This window comes from Trachurus trachurus (genome assembly GCF_905171665.1).
Source record: "Trachurus trachurus genome assembly, chromosome: 14".
In the NCBI taxonomy this organism is placed as follows: Eukaryota; Metazoa; Chordata; class Actinopteri; order Carangiformes; family Carangidae; genus Trachurus; species Trachurus trachurus.
In genome coordinates, this window is record NC_139903.1 from 20,771,744 (window position 1) to 20,792,112 (window position 20,369).

The following is a 20,369-nucleotide window of genomic DNA, read 5'->3' on the forward strand; positions in this document are numbered from 1 at the left end:
CAGAGCTGTCTGGTTCCATTATCTTTTATGTGAAACTAATAAACTGCCTCCCCTCTAACGGATACTTTATTGTCATCTTGAGTATTTTACATATCCATTGTAGCCTACTACATCAGTCATGCTTGCCTGGGTTTTGTGGACAAAATCCAATTTAGTTAAGCCTGCTGTATGTAGCTATATTAGACTTTTTTTTTTTGAGAAGTCATAAAATGATGACTGTAATAACTGATTAAATACATACTGTGTGTCAATTTAGGCCCAGAAAACTATAAAACAAAATTAATTTCCACCCACTATATTCTTCTCTAATGATTATTGAAATAATTAGCCTGCAGCTTTAGAGGGACATGCTTAGATTTTAGATAGACTGTTGTTTGTGTCATACCTGTTCATTTCCAGTTGATGGCAGCAACACAGTTGAGGAGGATCTAATCTCCTCCTGATAACGAAGCAGAGCAAGAAGAGGAGGGCGGACAATGAAGACGTTTGTTGTAATAGAAGAAGAATGAGACGTTCGTGTGCAGTTTGTAAAATACTAACTTAGATATGGATAAGATTAGGTGCCCAAGCTTTTATCCTCCTTTCTTTCTTTTTTTTTTTCAGCAGAAAGATGTAGTGGTGGTGTGTTTTTCAGGGTATTCATGTCAGGTCAGTTGCCCGAACAAGATATGTGGATTTTTTTTTATTTCAATTGTTGAATTCATTTAAGATTGTTCAAGATTTAGAAGGTTATTTAGTCTTCACTACAACACCCTCATATAAGAGGAGGTGGATAGACCTTTAAACTGGGGTTATCAGTAATCGTGAGATAAATAAATACGGTGCTGCCTACTATCACTAATATAAATGCCATAAGAGTGATTCATTAATTTGGTGCTTTGTTGGTTCCCACAAACGTTCGCTGAGTTGCAATATTTCCGATGGTCCGTGAAGGCGGCAGCAGCGGATGAAGGGAAACCTGGTAACGCTGTGACAAAGCTAACGTTATCTGTGCGCTGCTGCTAAGCCCCGTGAACGCATCAGCTTTGTCAACATGCATTTAAATGTCGATGCGGGCTGTCTATCGTCTCAGCGTCACCTCGTAGCTTGTTTTAAGGCCTGTTAACAGATTCAACCATGCAGTGTTTTAACGAGCCGAGCTAGCCGGGCTGGCTGACTCTTTTTTCCTCGTCGTAGCTACTATCAGTTGACCAGCTAACCAGAACGAGTTGTTGTTGTTGTTAGCTTAAAGCTAAGTTATAGCTCGGTGAATATGGCGATTGTGTCTGGCTCCTGTGCCAGGGTGAACGGCTCCAGAAACGGGCCCTCCGTCTCGGCTACGCCTTCTGGGTCCAGCGGGCAGGCTCAGCCCATGATAGCGGTGTGGGAATGGCAGGACGACCTGGGCTACTGGCGGCCTTACAGCGGCCAAGTGAGCGCCTACATCGAGCGGTGTCTGTCACCGCGGGGCCACCGAGGAGGAGCACCCGGCTCAACGAGCATCTGTCTCGGACAATCAGACCCGAGCCTGTCGCCTTATCTCATTGACATACCGAGCTTGAAACAGTTTCGACAGGACACGGGTGAGCATATGTCACGCACAGATGTCAATTTCACGTCAGCTTTCATTCATGATCATGTTATTATAACGTAGTGCCTGGAAACCTGTAAATACACCGGGCCCGGCTGGCCACGTTAGCCACTTAGCGTTAGCCGGCTGGGCGCTGTTGTTTTGATAAGTCTTAACCTAGCTGCAAGCTAAGATTAGCCAACTAGGGTGAAGTTGTGAAGTTAGGCGATTCTGAAATTTCTTCCTGTTACCTACTGTCAGCCAACTAACGTTAGTGCTTTAACACGAAACTTGGGTGGCGTTTGGAACGTTAGCATATTATTTTGGTCTTTCTTTTCTTTTTTTAAATCTCAGTTGATTGATTGATTGATTGATTGATTGATTGATTGATTGAGTGGCATAAATGCAAATTAACAAATGTAATTGGATGTTAAAACAGGCTAGTTGTGTCAGAGCTCCTCCAGACAATGCTAAGAGATGATTTTCAAACAGAACCATAAAGCAGCATCAGCCAAAATGACTGAAGTGGCTGCCATGAGGGATGAGCTTGCATTATAGCAGGGATTATATGGGATTTACATTACTGACATTTTCATGGAATATTTCTCATCTTTCAGACCTGGACGCATTTCTCTGTTATGTCCCCATTGTCTGTTTTTTCAGGGTTCAGTTCTTTGTAGTACTAAGCGGTAAATTTGTTGTGCAGACAGGAACTCCCAATATGGAATAACAGACATCACGACAGACAAATAACACAATAGAAAAACAAGGCAATCATCCCAAATGATATACTCATAGATTACATGTAAAACTTCTGTAGTACAGCTGTAGTTCAGTGCATTCATTGGAAGTCACCATTGTGTTTTTCAGGAAAAACACGATCAGTCCGCCGGTCCCTGTTTGCCCAGTCCTCAGGCCTCGGCAGTGGTGTTTACTGGGAATGGGCCAACGATGAGGGAAGCTGGACTCCATACGAGACGCGGACCTCCATCCTTTTGGAGCACAGCTATCAGGCCCGGCAAGGCACTGCAGATCTGGGCCCACATGGATACAATTACATAGTGGACCTCACATCTCTGGCCCAAGTGAACAAAGCAACAGGCTTCAGGCGGCAGGTGCGACGTCAGTGCAACCTCCCGTACCCGCTGGCCTCCTCCGGCCCCCCGGCCATCCCCTCGGGCCTCGCTTGCTCTTGTCAACAGTGTTTGAGCCACAGTAGCACAGGACCCATGCCCAGCCGTTCACGACATTCCTTCACATCGGGGAGTCTGAACCGGCCCAGCCTCCAGGGGACGGGGAGGGCCGCAGCGGCTCACCCCACTTCCGTCTACTCGCCGTACCCCAGGAGACCCCTCTCTGTCGGGGGGATGTCTTGGGGCAGCCCCTGGCCTCCACCACCCTCTGGTAGTCAACTGGCTGCGCCGCTTCTCACCAGCTCTGCCAGTGCAAATGGGTTAAGGTTGGTATCTGACAATCTATGTTGGGTTGTGACTTTAGTTTACAGTTCCACACACACAGATTAGAGCAACACAATGGCAGCGATGTGTTCCACTGAATCATTCAGCCATCAGAGGATGCATGACATCGACAGCTCTCCACCCTTCCCTTCCCTTCCCTTTTGCCTTTCTTTCTCCACTTTGACCTATCCCATAAAACAGGAATGACTAAACCTGATTTGTAGCTGCAGCCCTGCAGTGGTGTGTGTTTTCAGCCTTGTTCCTAACAACATAGAAAAACTGCTTTCAAACACAAAATTGCCTACTGATGAGATATTATAAATATGCATTCCTTCTTTCTCTTGGCTCTAATTTTATTTTCTTCCACATTTAAGTTTCATTTAGTCTGTTCTTGGCCACTGGAAATCAATAACGGCACTGTGTAGTGATTGCTCATACTTCTCAGTGGTTGTTATGGAAGGCTCTGCTACCAGTAATAGATAACAGTATGCATTGTGTTGCCTCATAGCCTAACAGAGCTCTGCCTATTTAGCATTCTGTGACCTCGGAGAGTGTCAGACCTTCACTTTTGCACACTTTGTGTTGTAGTTTTTTATTTTAAACGGATACTTGCCACTTTGCACATCATTTCCACTCAAAAATTCACAATGATGAAGCAGAAATGTTTTTAGATATTTTTGCAAATGAATTAAAAATCAAAAATTGAAGGCACTCACTTACAAAAGTATTGAGACTGATCAGATGGACCGTTTTTGCTTCATTTATCCTTGAGTGTCTAGACCTTGATCAAGGCCGTCCTGTGGCAAACCAAACTTATTGGACAGTCGACTCGAGGCAGGTGTAACCCTGTACACTTCTGAGTGTAGATCAGGAAAAGGGGATACAATCTGTTCTAAAGTGTCTTTACTGGAAGAAATGGGAAAAACCAGCTGGAAAATGGACCATCTCAGCAGTGTACCATCAGTACACTGGTAGAGCAGCTAGATATAAGCCCCTCTGATTAAAAGGTAAATGGCAGCGTGTTTGGAGTTTGCTCAACAGCATTTAAAAAATCCTCTGCTCTGATGAGATGAAAATTGAACTCTTTGGGCATAACTCCAAACGCTTATGTCTGGCAAACAGCAGGCACTGCTCATCACCCAGCTGATATGGTAGTGGCAGGCAGCATCAGGCTGCTGGGTGGAGGCTGCTTAGCGGCAGAGACAGGGAGACTGGTCAGAAATGTGATGAAACCGGGCCAAACACACAGAAGTCCATGAAGAAAACCTGCTGAGCCTGGGGTGAGGATTCAGCAAGGCAATGGATGCAGCATAAAATGCTCAAGTGTCTTCAGGACAAGTGTCTGACCGTCCTTGAGTGGCTGAGTCGAAGCCCAGACTTAAAAAAAAAAAAAAAAAAAAAAAAACCTAGAACATCTGTGGAGAGACCTGAAGATGGCCTCCCATCCAGTCAGACGGAGCCTGAGAGACTCTGCCAGGAAGAATGGGATAAACTGCCTGGATCCAGTTGTGCAGAGACTCTGAGCTGTAATTGCTGCTCAAGGGGCCTCTACAAAGTGCTGAATCAAGCCTCTGAATACTTCTGTAAATTAACAGTTCACCTTTTGATTTTTAATACACTTACTCAAATTTAGCTTTTTTATATAAGCTACTGTCCGTACGCCATATGTAGCTTTCAAGTTGCATGTCATTCTGTGGTTACTATTGTAGCCTGCGTAGTGCATCCAGATACTGCTGGGCATGCAGCCCACCGTTTCCTGTGGACAGTAGGTTAACTGATGTCAAAAGTGGCCTCATTTTATCAGTGACACGTTTCCTCCTATTGTGTTACCACATCCTCTCCTGTGGGTGATGAGGGTAAATGATTCCTATGGGAATTTTAATGTTATTTCACAACTTTCTTTTTTCTTCAAGCTCTACTTTTTTGTCACTTTTGAACATTTGGTTCCCTGACTACAGAACAAAATCAAAGATAAAGAGGATTAGTGCTGCAGCACATAAATCACCGAAATGATGAGTAGCGCGACAGAAAACGACAATTATCTCGATAAACGATTAAGTCGCTTATTTAGATAAAATACCAAACATTTGTTCAAGCTCAGATTCTACAAAGCAAAGTGAGGATTTGCTTTTCTCTGTTTTACATAAATGTCATATCCTCCTCAGATTATTAGAAGACGTGGCACTGGGCAAATCCTGTAGGGTATTTGTCACTTTTTTACAGGATAATTGTTGATTGAAGAAATGATGACCAGATTAACCGGTAAGAGATAACTGCAGCCCCACTCTGAATTCATTTTAGACTTCTGTCGTCCCACTGTACTAAGAATTGTTCTTTTTCCACAGTAAACAAATGTATCGGGTGTATATCTATCAATATATTGGCCGTTGAGTCACTCTCCCAAGCCGCACATGCAGTCAGTATTGAATAGTTGTTAATCAGTCTCAGATCCTCACGGTCGTTTGCTGCCCTGTTTGAAGATGGCCTGTTTTTCCAGACGCTTAAGTAAAGTTTGCAGTTAATTCAGGAGCAGGTTTTAATTTCCTTTCTTGATCTGGTGCCAAGGCCATTTCCTAATGTCACTGTACTTAAAACAGTCTAATCCTGTGAAGTGGACTGGAAACTGAAATGGTTCTAATGGTCTTTGTTTTTCTCTCTCTCTGGTTCATTACTGCTGTTTTTTTTTTCTTCCCCTGACTGACTGTTTCTGTCCTTGTTTCCTGTCCTGCAGTGTTCCCTCCATCTCTGTGCAGCTGAATGGATCCACCAGCGTGAGCTCTGCCCTGGCAGGTAAAACGGGCCACTAACCATCCATCCTCACTGTTACCTCTGCTTAGTCTGCTCTGGGCCACACGCTTTGAGTTTGTTACAGGTTTTCTTCAGTATGAACCAGTGGTTTATACGTGCCACCCCTCCCTCTGCATGTGTCCTGTGGGTGTCGGTCTGTTTAGGAATAACATGGAGGAGGGAGTTAAAAATAAAATTAAAATAAATAAAAAACACACCCCGAAATGTTAAGCAAGCTTGAAAAGCATAAAACGGAAAAGAGTCAGGGGAAATGATGTCCCTCTTTATTGTTGGAGCCATCAGAGAGTCTTCAATTCAGCAGGGAGCAACATAATGCAGCGTGTTGGCTCAGTAAATATGAAAACAACTCCCACTCAGGAGGCTTGTCTTCTATTGAAAGCCTACACAGGTTTCCTCCTGTTGTATAAACCACTTGGCCCTGGATGCAAAGGATGATTGACTTCACTTTTCAGTCTTCACACTGAAAGATAGTAGCTGTCCCACAGCTCCACCCACCCTGGTATTACTCATAGGACAGACACAACACATCCTAATAAGGTCAATCTGTTATATGGATTTCCAACAGATCAGCTAAACGATGCTGTGAAGACATATTGATGACATTGATGAATTTCTTATGACACAGCAGTAACACTTGTTGGCATTATTTGCAGAAAGCTGAAGGTGCTGCAGTGTTTCACCTCATTCACACCCATTTCAGGAGTTACAGTACACTACCCAATACTCACATTGAAGTGGTTTTTAAGGACATTGCTCAATATAGTGTTCTCAAATGGGAGATTTTGTGAAAATATGTATTATTAGATAATCTATAGAAGAGGATTGTAGGCTCATAATTTGACCTCAGCAGTGTGAGTCTATGGATCCAGCCCAACATTTCTTGAGTCAACAGTCTAGACTGTCGGTGGTTGTTGGTGTAACAATGTCAGGAATGTTTCTTGGCACAAATTAGCTCCATTCTGACCACAGAAACTTCCCCTGTACCCAGGAACTTTTCGAGGAACTATGTGCAGGTCGACCATAGGAATTCAAGGTCTAAATTTCCCCAAAAGTCCCTGGTCAGAGGGGCAACGCTTTCCGAAAGTTCAGGAACATTGCAGGGGTGTGCTCCCCAAAACTGGTGAACATTTTGAGTACTCGGCACATTTTCTTCCACAAACCATGTTTAATAGCCTGCAGCTGAGAGCTGACTGTTTTTGTTTTGATGAAAGAAGAAAAGTCTTTTTCATCGTGATTCAAGATGGAGTCCCAGAAGAAAGCTTATGACAGATGGGCTGATGACAAGGTGCAGGCCTTGCTCAGCATTCATGCAGAAGACGGTGTCCTGCGGGAATTGAAATCTTTGGCCCACAACAAAAAGGTCTGCACCGAAATATCTCTGCAAGACCAAGTGAGCTTAACAATATCCATACAGGCAAACGGCCTGATTTGCATAATCTTCGTTGGACTTTAGAGCTCAGTTTAGTTCCAGAAGAAAATGGTTGAAATGCACCTTTTACTTCAATACCAATCAGTTATTGTTTAAATGGCACCACCTTAGTATTGTTGGTTGCCATGGCTACTACCTTTATGATAATGTCATAAAGCACAGCTGGTTTCCTCCCTGGCCTCCAGGCCTAAGTCAAGTACAACAAAAGGAACGCCTTTTGGGGCGTAGTAGAGTAGGAGATTGATGCCATGAATGTGCAGAAACAACATGACGTAATGATGACAACATGAAGCAGAGCATTAGAGGAAAGTTTTCACCATGTTGTGAAATTCATGGTACGAAGAACTGAGGCCGTTGCGAAAAAAGGAAGGAGCTACAGCCACCCAGTATTGATGTGGTGTTCCTCACTCAGTATACTATGTCAGAATGGACACCTGGGGATTTTGTTGATGAACTAAAAATGTTGGACAACTTGGAAAAAAAAAAGTTTTATGCATTCAGTATTGAAAAAAGCTAACATTAGTGTCTGAATCACTGGTGCAAAGTTGGTATCGAGAGCGTGGATGCTGTGTGCACTGAGCTGTCGCCTCATTACAGTCAAATAACCAAACTGACACGCACGCCAGTCAGTGATGTTGTGTTCAATGCTCATTAGTCAGTAACAAACATTAATGGCAATCAGTGTCTTATTGTATGCACATTGTTTATTCTGTCTATTCAGCCATGTAAAGTAAACACTACGTCCTCTATTACTGTCAGAGGGAGATTTGACATGGTGACAAACATGTATCTATCTTTTTGGATGGTTGGATCAGCGTCATACCAAGTGATAAAAAAAAAAAGTCCATTAACATGAATGTTTTTCTCACTAGGGAATATGGCATCTGTTGTGGTAATGTTGTTATAGTCAAATGCTGAACACCCAAACCTAATGTAACAGTGGCACAGGAGGAGAACAGCCATTAATTCACCAATGTCATGTTATGTAACAGCGTCTGTCCTTTTTTTTCAGTTTTTATATTGAGAGTTGACCTTTAGACACCAAAAGCTAAACTGTTTACTAGACTGAAGAAAAATATCCTTCATTGCTTTGAGTCAAGTTTTCATTTGTAATGCAATTGGTGTACTAGTTTTTTTTTTCTCTCTCTCTTCAGAAGGTGCACAGTGTTGCTTTAAATAATTTCATCACCCTCCTGATCTCAGATCTGCAGCACCCAGTCTCAATGCCAGGCCGTTCACGAAGATTATTGTTCTCATCGTGTAAACCATTTCACATAGTTCACTGATTGATTGGTCTGAGTCTCAGCTTCTGGTCGCCATCACTTCTCAGTGGATCTCTTGTCTAAACAAGATCAGCTTTAAAGGGATAGTTCAAAATTTTTGGCAAATTCGCCTATCGCCATAATCCCTATAGTCATAAGGGTAGGTGCATTACCTTTAATTGTCGGTGCATGTTGTTTTGAGATTGGCGGGGCAGAGACGCGAGCTGCGCAGGGAACACAATGGAGGTGAATGGTACAGGTCCCCTGTCCCTCAAAACTCATCAAATACACAATCCAGCAACTTCACTCTTGTGGACAAGTTGCGACCTACACACACACACACAACCATACACCACGCTATGAAATAATCATGTATAATTATGTAACATTACGACACATAAAGCAAATGCTTAGAACTGCTTGCGCCCAGCAACCCTGTCTGGAATGTAGTTTCGGCTATGCATTTGCCTCGAAAACAGCTCTGTCTTGCAATGTTACATTATTATTTCATAGCATGGCGAATGTGCAGGTCACAACTTCTCCACGAGAGTGTTTTGGAGTTGTTGGATTGTGTATTTGATGAGTTATGGGGGACAGGGGATCAGAACCGTTCACCTCCATTGTGCTTGCTGAGCAGCTCACGGCTCTGCGCCGCAGATCTCAAAACTGTAGGGATTGTAAGGATTATGGTAATAGGTGAATTTGCCAAAATGTTGAACTATCCCTTTAAAATAAGCTCTGGTTCATAGGCGACGCATACACTCGGGTCAAGTGTTTAACAAAAAAACAAAAAAGGTCAATGTGGTTTTTAATGTGAAGGTCTTAATGCTGTGTGTGACTCAGTGTTTTGTGTGTTAAAACAACAACAAAGGGGGTCGCAGTGGAAGCATCAGCTTCTGCTACATTTCTCATACCTTTGATTTGTTCCTTTCTACTCCTGCATCTCTCCACTTGCTCTCAACCCTCACCTGCCCCACTCTGCCCTGCTCCCCCGTCCTGTCTCGCCTCAACTCAACCCACCCCACCCCACCCTACTCCCCGCTCCAGGCATGGCCTCCATTTTGATGTCAGCAGTGGGACTCGGCGTGCACTTCACCACTGCCCCCCTCCCTCAGCAGCAACAGCAGCAGCAGCAGCAGCAGCAGCAGCTACAGCAGCAGCTACAGCTACAGCAGCAGCAGCAGCAGCAGCAGCAGCAGCAGCAGCAACCTGCTCCTTTCTCTCTTCCTCCTCCTCTCCTCCCCCCAACCAGCAGGCCCAGCAAGCCCCACAGCAGCAGCAGCAGCAGCAGCAGCAGTTCAGTTAGGAGAGCAAAGAGGCAGCACAGGAGAGGTAGCTACCACGCCACCTGCCCTTCCTCCACCTCTTTTTTCTCCACCGTTCTCTTTTGGTCCAGTTGTCATTACCATAGGCTTGAGGAACATTTCATCCCACATCAACTCACATCCCATTTGTCTTCAAGCATTCACAGGGCGTGTTCACACTACTCGACTTTTTTTTTTTTGCTTTAAGTTGGGGTAAAAAAAGAAAAAAGAAGTGCTGCTGCAACTGCATATTGTGCTATTTATCAAGCGAAGAGATTAGTCTGTGAAAACCTTTTACCTCTGCTGCTCTCGCCTCCAGTTCCATCCCAGTTGTCGTCATCGTCATAGCAGCTTTACCTGCCATAAAACCTTGCATCTCCATTAGTTGCCAGTCAGCCCTCAATGCAATGTGCAGCGCCTCCCTATCCGTCATAAAAGAAACTGGTGCTGGGAGAGTAGTGCTAATGCTGCCATAAGGCTGCACACATCTATCATTAGCATGTTTAACTCAACCTTCATGTTTGACAGGATAGAAAGTCTACAAAACAACCTGAATACAGACGCTTTTTGGGTGGTTGACGAAACAAATTCAGAACCTTAAACTGGGAGTCTAGTTTCTGTCCAAGCAGCAGTGGAGCTGCTCTCGAGCCTCAGGGTGGAACAACATACTAAAAGCCTTAATGTTGGGTTTTACTTTTGATTTATTACCCATCTGTAGATCAACAGGTCATTGTTATGAATGGTCATATAACACATACATGCCCCAGGAGCCACTGCTGCTGTGATTAATCCGCCAACAGAGAATTAATGCACAGCTACTAGTTAAAGTCATTTCTCAAAGAAAATAGTGTACCTACCTTCAGCTTCTTTTCCTAGTTTTCTCTGTGTATTATAGTGAATTTAACATATTTTTTTTTTACATCATGGCAGATCCTCAGACAAAACATTTAATTACCTCTTTGGTTGTGGAGAACTTTCAGGTTTTGTCTGTCACAGACAAAACAATTTGTCAATTAACCCAGGATAATGAACATCAGATTAATTAATCATGAAAGCAATTGCACTTAGGAAACTGAACATCCAGGCAGCTTAAAACAACCTTGGGAGAAACTCGACATCATACTCTTCATCCGGCCTGGTGTACATTAAAGTGGTTTTTGCTCCATAAATAAATTAATGCTGTTTGTTGGCTGTCAACAAACAAAGCAAGAGAAAAAAGGCACAGTATGTGTTTTGATGCAGTGCAGCTCATTTAAATTGTCTTCCATGCTTTGTTGCTCATCTGTATAATGAGCTTCATTTCATCGCTGCCTCTGTTTTTCTGCCCATTTTAATTTTTTTCTTCTTCTTTCATCTCTGCATTGTCATGACACTTCCTCCACTCTTAAATGTGCCACTTCCTAACCTCAATACCTGCATTTGAAATTGACAGTGGACACCTGAGATGTTTAAAAAAAAAAAGTGTTCATGTCTGGAAACCGATCAGTTATTTTTTCCCCTCATCTTTTCTTGCCAACTTCTTAATATGTTAAAAATCCTGAATTAAATGAAGCTGGCTTCTGTTATAAACCCGTTAAAAACAAGACACCTGAAGATGAATGTGTAGTTAGAATCTTGTATCCTAAACAGACTTGACACTCATGAGTGTGTATGTGAGAGAAAGTGTCTGCGTCCATCCCTCATGCTGCTCACTGTCATTATTCATCAACGCCGACTGGTTCATTCTGTTATCATGCATTCATATCGTCTCCGTGGCTCTGCTGTGTGTGTGTGTGTGTGTGTCTGCATGGTTTATATCAGCTGTTTCTTCAGTTTGGGATGTCATGGAGTGGTAGAAACATAAGGTTGATGTGGAAATGTGAGATTGTGACTCACTTGATGTCAGGAAGACAATCCCGTCATCTCATCTCACCAGAGTCTCATAGTTTTGTGTTGTCTTCTTTTCCATGGCAGCTGTTAGGACTTCTCGTTGTAGTATACGGCCTCTTGCAGCTCATTCATTATTGTATCTTTTTCCCCCCTGCTTTTTCCCTCTTCCAGCCTCGGCTCCGAGACCGGAGGATGTGATTCAGCGCTACATGGAGGTGGTGGCAGGAGTGTCAGATGAGGTAAATGGTTGGTCAGATTCACAGACACTTTATTCAGTTTTAGCAAAGAGTTTTAGACTTGTCATCGCTCTTATAGCTTTATGCTGTCACTGGTCCCAAAATAGATGAAGAGACATTTTTTTACTCATTGACTGACGCTCAACACAAAATCCCCCCCCCCTCCTGTCCTCATCAGGACTGCATCATCTGCATGGATCAACTGTCCAATCCATCCGGCTACGAGACGTCGTCCGTGGAGGAGGGGGGCCAGAGCATCCTGCCAGACACTGTGGGGAAATTCATCAAATGTGGACACACCCTGCATATGCTCTGCATGCTGGCCATGTACAACAATGGAACAAAGGTACAGAGCGCATAGCAAACAATGCTTTTTAATTTATGTGGATAAATTATGTCCAGATTGATCTGGGGGTTCTTCAAGAATGATGCGACTGACAAAGCTCAGAGATAAATGATATTTAGTCTGAATAGAGAGCACGTCTTAGACAAATAGTCTGACATTTTTGAAAAACCATCTGTGTTTTTATTCCTGCTGACAGGCGGAGGACGACAAGATGGGGTGATTGGCTGAGCTTTAGAAAGCAGGCAATATTGATTAAAAAAATTTTTAAAAATTGAGATTGGAAAGGTCCTTTTTTACACATGCAGCAAGTTTTTTGTTGTGCAACAATTTGTCAACAAGCTCTTTTTCCACACTCAATATTGTCATGTTATGCAGGTGGTCATTTATTCCAGAAGCATTTGTTTAAGGCAGTGGTTCTCAACCTGTGGGCCGGGGCCCACTAGTGGGCCACACAGGTATTGCTTGTAGAGAGAAATCATTTGCAAAAGGTACAAATCTGGGGAAGAGATAAAAAAGAACAACAACAACTCTTATTAATATTGTCCATATACAGTATGTTTTTACATGAAATTCTCTTTAAAAAATGTTTTAAAATGTTTAAAAATGTTCACTCCTTTTTCCTTGTAAATAAGGTCTCCCAATAATAGGAACCTTAATGTAGTCAACTGCAGGATCATCACTCAGATGAAGACTTAATCATAATGGATGGCTGGTTAGCAACAGGAAGAATTAAAAAGAAAAGGCTCAGGACAGAGATGGTGACTTGACAAGTTTTCTCTACCTGTCAAACAGGAAAAACAACATCGAGCTTCCTCTGCTCTCAGTTCTGAACGTTCGATTGTTGCAATTAAAATAAAAAAAAGTCCTGAGAGAGGTTATTGATTTCATTTTCCATATTGTTATGAGTCAGATGTAGGCTGCCAGCATTTCCAGCAGTTCATTTATTTAACTCTTCCATTTGAGACTCACTTTTTTTCAAATGGAAGAGTTACAGTAGATAAATGAACTTCCTCCTACTTTCCATATATATAGTACAGATACTCGTGTAATACTTGTTCATCACAGCAGAGATGCAGCGACACGGTGACGGAGGGAATAGCAAAACAGAAGTCATCTAGGGATCAATGCATATTTGATCAACACTTACCTGGTTTGTATCGATCGGCGGTGTTTAAAGGGCTCTCTGGCCGTGTGCTCTTGTGTTCAGGACGGCAGCCTGCAGTGCCCCTCGTGTAAGACAATCTACGGAGAGAAGACCGGCACGCAGCCCAAAGGCAAGATGGAAATTTACAGCATTGCCCAGTCATTGCCCGGCCACCCAGACTGTGGCACCATCCAGATTATCTACAGCATACCTCCTGGCCTACAGGTAATGCTGCACACTTTGACAGAAGATAAAGTATGTGTCTGAAAATACACGCTACAGCAGAGAGCTCAAATACTCACTCAAGGGACTGGATCTGGAGTTTCATTATAACCCTCCACATGTCGAGAATTTATCTTTTAATCCAGCCCAACACATTTTTTTCCCCCCTCCTTTTTGATTTTTCTTTTCAGCACTTTGATTCACTGCAGCAGACATGATACCTCCAGTCTCCTTCTGAAGCTGAAACAAGAGGAAATTTGTGTCCAGATTTTGGAGGATTAATTATGCTTTCCTGGAGTTTAACATCTCGTCCACAATTAGAAAGCTGCTGTTCTCCACTGAACATGCAGAGCAGTGTGACTTAGCTTCAGAGAGTATTTTGGAAATGTGTGTTTCTTTTATTAACAGAAAATATTGGTATTTGCTAAGGCGATAACAACCCAGTCAGTGGCCTCCAGGTAATTGGATTTTAAAGTTCCCCTCTAGAGATGTAATATCAAACTATGTTAAAATACTCAGCCGTGATTTAGTATTTTTATCTTGGTTTTCTTCACATAGCAGACGTCTGAATCCATTTTTATGAGACTATCATTTGTTCACTGCTGTTCCCAGTTTGAAATACTCGGCATTGACTGCTTATTTCCCTAATATGTTCTTTAAATATGATACAAAGACTACAAACTTGATTTTTTGAAGGAGGGTGTTTAAATTGCCTGTAATTATATTTGTTTGAAATGTTTGAAAGATCAAGTAACTATAGACTTGCAGTTTTGCAGCAAACGGAGAGAGAATGGAGACCGTAGAGTTTGACTGTCCAAGTCCGACCTACGGCAGGAAATTCCATCAGGTGGCAGAGAATCAAAGCTGTAGTACAGTTCACTAATGTAACCCTGGATCTTAAAGGGAGTGTTGCATTTTGAGTCGTTTTTAGCCTTAAAGGGATAGTTCAACATTTTGTCAAAATGAGAAACTATGCAGGTCAGGATATTTACCTTATGTTTCATTTTTACCTTCATTAAACAGCTTCGGACTAATTGTGATGGTTGATCAATGACATGTAACTTGTTACAGGGAGAGTGGAGGCTCGCTTCCACATTGTGGTTGAAAACCAAACCTGCATGATCAGAGCCTCTGACCCGGTGTCACAGCTCTCGTCTCGGTGGCGAGTCCACGACACAAACGCGGCCCGTAAACCGCAATCTCTTGTTTTCGACAGATAAGACTAGACAAATACACACATCGTATCATGTATGTGATAATCCATCGATCCACTGATTGATTATGAAAGGCTTTGTTGAAAACAAATGCACACGACCCGGAGCGTTCCATACATACTGTCGCAGTTTATTTCTCCATAACAACCTCAGAACTTACATTATCCCTTACTTACGACAGATGAAGCAAATACTCAGCACTACTACTTTTGAAATCACTCACCAGCACCCATGTCTGGGATGTAGTTCCAGCTATGCATTTACCTTGAAAACAATTCTGTCTCATAATGTTACATTATTATTTTCATAGCGTGGTGAATGTGCAGGTCACAACTTGTCCACCAGAGCGTTTTGGAGTTGTTGGGTTGTGTATTTGATGAGTTTGATGAGGGACAGGGGACCTGCACCGTTCATCTCCATTGTGTTCGCTGAGCAGCTCGTGTCTCTACCCCGTTGAACTATCCCTTTAATGTGGCCACACTAGCAAGTTTCACCACATGCAGCTGTACTACTAGCGTGTCTGTTCGAGTTAGTCAGCTGTAGAAGGGCTACGTTAGCCCAGTTTAACCTATGGCAGCTCCTGACGGCTCCTGTTAAATGTCTTGCTGCCACGGAGGAATTAAATTCTGCACTTGATAAAAAGAAGTCAGAAGCACTTTCAGAAGTCCTAACTGCAGAAATAGAGCGGGAACCAAATAATTCATCAAGCTGCCAAGAAACGCCAGCGTCAGTGGCTAAAAAGCCAGAGAAAATTATTCAAATCAGTCCAATGAGGCTGAGTGAAGAGGATGTGACTGATAGACAAGACTCTGCATGAATGTGGGAATGAAGTTCCGCTTTAATGAAAGTATTTCATGTTCCTTTTGAACAAGAGGAAAAACTTTGTATCTCAAGGGAGGTTTCCCAGCAGCGTTGGTCTGGAGGTCTAATGTGTCTTTAAAGTCTGCTTCTGTAAACAGGTGTCAGAGCAGGGCCTTTAATGATCGGGCCAGTGCAGAACATTACATGGAAGCTGAACATTAGAAAATGGCTGGAGGGCAAACTGCCGTCTGCACAGTGATACCCAGAGATCTCCAAATACATTTTTAACAGATTGATGCTATGGAAGAGCACTCTCCTCTGACCCATTGTGCGCCGCCGTTCACACAGACAAGCCTCTTTTATTACATTTTTTTGGGGCAAAAACTTTAATTTCTTTTCTTTTCCTGCTGTAACGATGAGTGAAGATAAAATTCAGCGAGGAGCAGTATACAGCACGAATCCAAAGTTACAAGAGCTTGAACCTGATTTTTATCGAGCCGTTAACAACCTACAAAAGCTCAAGTTATTAGATTATTTTATGATTCCAGCTGATCTGAGGTATTAAACTTTATGACTTTCCATTCATCAGTCACTTTTTGTCCTTCACCAGGGGCCGGAGCACCCCAACCCAGGACAGCCCTACACCTGTAGAGGCTTCCCTCGCTTCTGTTTTCTACCAGACAACGACAAGGGCAGGAAGGTAAAGAACCAACACATTCTATATCTAATTGCTCCTATTCAGTCTATACTATGGTTGTTCAGTGTATGTATGTGAGTATACAGTATATGTTTGTGTGTATACTATATTTAAGCAATATATCACGACAGGCCGTGGTATATGCTCATTATACCACGGCTAAGGGGCGTTGTTCGGCCCGACGCGAAGCGGAGGTGTAATGTGGTATAATGAGTATATACCACGGACTGGAGTGATATATTGCTTTTATAAAACGGTTACCAATAAAGGCATTATGAAAGAGGAATATGCAATCAATTTCATGTAGTTTTATTCAACCAGAAATACATATTATCCAATAAAATGGCCTCACTGTGAAAAAAATAGTCCCACCTCTCCAGACGTTAGCTCCAAGTTAGCTCTGCATCTCGTCTTTTCCTTGGCTTTTTTTCAGGTGAAAGTCACTGCTCAATCCACTCTAGCATTGTTAACCCTCCCCGGAGGTGAAAGTTAACCTTAAACATGTGAATTCAACTACTTTAGTCCATTTTTTAACATTGTAAAAACATTGACTGTCTTTTGCTACAGGCTACAGACTGTTGCAGATCTATGTTGTAGCATAGTCAGTACGTGCCTGACTATGCTACAACATAGATCTGCAACAGTGATAGGGCTTTAGAATAGTAGCCGTGGCAATCAGATCGCCGGATTTCACCTTTCCGTTAAATATATATAAATAAAGTATGTGTATGTGTAAACTCTTTGTAGACTAAAACTCTGACTATTAAGATTTGATTTTAAGTGAATGCTACTTTGTGTGTAATTTCTTTTGTATATAGAATAGGGATCCCAGGGAGACTAGCTGGCATCAGCTAATGGGGATCCATAACAAAATAAAATAAACAGATGAATAAGTAAATAAATAAGCAAGCAGGTCACTGAAGAAAACAGAAACTCTTTACCGGTGTCACTTTCCACCTCCGTCTCAATCACGGTCTGCATTCAGGGGATTCGTACTCATGCAGATATTTCAGGTCGCAGGGTTTCATGAGCTCAGAGCAGAGAGGCACAGTCGCACCAACGGCACCAGTCTGACACATCAGGTGCACACAGCTCAGCGCTATTAACGCATGACTCCTTATAATGCTCCATCAGGGTCGAAGTGTGTTTCTCTGATTAACATTTTGTGCTCATTATAAAGCTGCGTTGTTTCCATGGTGAATTAGCAGCTCATTTCCCTCATGCTGGTAACAGCAGCTGTACACTGGAGCTTTTATAAATAATCTCTGATGTAATTCACTAATGGAAAATTGGATTAAATTATTCCAGTTGTAGATTCTCTGTGCTGCACCTCAGACTCACTTCCATTGTCAGACTCCCCGACGTGATGCTGTCGGCGCAACACTGATTTGAAATAATGAAAGTATCCCTGATCGGACAAGAGCCTCTGCCGCAGTGTGGGAAACTACAGGAGCTTTTCTCTGGTTGAAATCAGAACAGTGTTTAGGGAACGCCATTCATTTCAATCAATTAGGCAGCATGTCTGTCCTGATTAACTACATAATCCCATTTTGGCTGAATTGTTTGTTTGTTGGCTGTTACATCTGTGTCTGCTTGTAATGACAGCTCCTACTGCTCTGTGAGCCCCCACGGACAACAGAAGCTGCTTCCACAACAATATGTTTTAGTTTTAAGACGCAGCTGAGTTTTGGAGACTCTTGGAAATGATACCAGCCTGTGTTAGTCTGAAATCTCTGGGGTGACATCGTTGTCTGAACGGCGGAAGCGGTGATCTTAACAAAGGTTGCAAAGGAAGTTGAATAGTGCATTCTGATGATACAGCTGCCTTTGCTTTTCCTCATTATTCATCAGTCCTCTTCATTAGTAAAGGAGGAAGACATTTCTCCTTTTCTCATGGACACAATGTCTCGGTAACTCCTCGATGGACCTTCTTCGAATTCTCCAAATCAAATGTAAAAATCCAGATGTTGATGTCAGGTTCAGATCACTCGTTCTGTCCAATCAACAGTACAGAAGCAGTTTCATGTCACATGATGATTAAGGCAGAAAACTCACGTGAGGAGCTAAAATGAGGGAGGGGAGGGTATATCTTCATTTTAATTTAAAAACAAAAATGAAGTTGCATATTTGTCAGATACTGTAAACACAACATTTGTGGTTTTTATATACTATATATACACACACACACACACACACACACATATATATATATATCTCAAGGTAGGAAACATGTACATTTTGCAAGGTTGGATACTTGTTTTGCATTATGCCTGCAGTGGAAGACCTTATCAGACTCTTCTTGCAGGTGGTTTCAGCGATATGGGAATAGTTGTTATTTTAGCCCAGTGGCACCAGATCATTATGGTGCATGTGTCCTTCCAACTTTGCAGAGTTGTAAACCCTGAAAATCTAGTTTTATATATATAAATATAAAAACTAGTGATATTTGATGATATATGTCATCGTACTGACCCTGATACACACTCTCTGCCCGTCTCTCTGTTGAAAAGGTGCTGGAGCTGCTAAAGGTGGCGTGGATGCGACGCCTCATCTTCACCGTGGGTACGTCCAGCACCACCGGAGAGCCCGACACAGTGGTGTGGAACGGCATCCACCACAAAACGGAGATGATGTCCAATCTGTCGGGCCACGGCTACCCGGACCCCAACTATCTGGACAATGTTCTTTCTGAGCTGGCCTCTCAGGGCGTGACAGAGGACTGCCTCAAGCCGCCAGTAGGAGCCGGCGGTGGCGGCGCAGGTGGCAGCAGCAGCAGCAGCTAGGTTACAGCTCCCGGCTTCACACACTACGACTCACTGCTGACCACCGAACAAACCCTTCGAAATCCACCTCTGTGGCCCGGGTGGAGCTAACATCCACCTCCGTCTCTTATGTAGTCTAAGTCAGCGCCTGCCCAAATCTCATTGAGTGAGCGAAGGGGAGAGCTGAGTAAGGGTCTTGAAGCTTCTCCGGATGGGAGCACAGTGGAGTGCTGGCTGAGAATAGTTAATGCACCACTACATTCCCTCTCATCACATATGCCAGGAGACCGAACTCTGAGAAAAATGAGGCCCCTCTTACTCCGAGCCTCTTTTATCAAACCTCCACAAACTGGAGACTTCTTTCTTTTTCTTTATTTCCATAAAGCCTCATCTGTATCCCCTTGTTCGGTTACCATGAGAATGGCAGCTCACACTGGGGATGAAAATCTCATTAAGCACTTTAGTTCTGACGGTGCATTTATCGGAGGTGTGTGATTTCCCGATAAAGGGCAGTTAACTTGTTTCAAATTGGGAAGTTATGCAATTTAAGTGTTTCTGCAGAAAACATTTGTGTTTAGCACAACGACACACTGAAACTTTAGTAGCAAAGTGAGTATATACTATTTGATGAGAAGGGGCAATACTTAACTGTTGTAAATAATAAAAATAAAAAAAAAACATGAATGAAACAAAATTATGTAAAAGGAAAAAAAAAACAGGTTGTGACCACACATGCCAGTTAAGGAGGATAAAGTTGTATATTTTTTAACATTTGACCATCAATTGTCCTATTTTATTCCCTAAACTAATTTGATAAGCAGATGTCTGATGCACTCACATGGTGATTTTTCATGTTTTGAATTTGCCGTTGCTGTGCCTGCGGATGTCCCCGCAGGCCTCGTTTTTGTCACTTAATTTGTGAGTGTGAACACATGTACGTGAGAAGGGACAATATAACATCGTATATAGCTGGACAACCTCAGACCTTCTGCCCAAACAGATTGAATGGGTCGCTGAATTTTAGGGAGGAAAAAAAAAAACGCTCTGGTTGAGAAGATTTTTACAGTGTGACAATCAAGGTCATTGAACTCGTCTTGATTAAATGAGACGTGTGAAGCCCTGGTGGGCATGGTAATGATCCCACCGGCTTCAAACTCACCTCCTGTATTCACATACATCATTCTGCTCACAGTACTGCACTACAGTCACTGAACTGAGTTACGACATGTATACAAGCAAAACTGGAAAAAAAATGTCTGCAATAAAGAA

General features: G+C 42.7%; 1 protein-coding gene across 2 annotated transcripts; it reads left to right on the forward strand.

The window, feature by feature from the left end:
* The first annotated feature begins 947 nt into the window (after positions 1-947).
* Positions 948-20,369, forward strand: dtx2 (deltex 2, E3 ubiquitin ligase). Of its 2 annotated transcripts, XM_083987191.1 has the most exons (9): positions 948-1,562; positions 2,420-3,008; positions 5,738-5,796; positions 9,553-9,837; positions 11,850-11,917; positions 12,093-12,260; positions 13,468-13,629; positions 16,252-16,341; positions 18,849-20,369. In XM_083987191.1, exons 1-9 carry the CDS (start codon positions 1,253-1,255, stop codon positions 19,119-19,121), a joined length of 2,004 nt encoding a protein of 667 aa, XP_083843317.1. In that variant the 5' UTR covers positions 948-1,252; the 3' UTR covers positions 19,122-20,369. The 2 variants fall into 2 exon arrangements, with proteins under 2 accessions (XP_083843317.1, XP_083843318.1); XM_083987192.1 differs by lacking the exon at positions 9,553-9,837.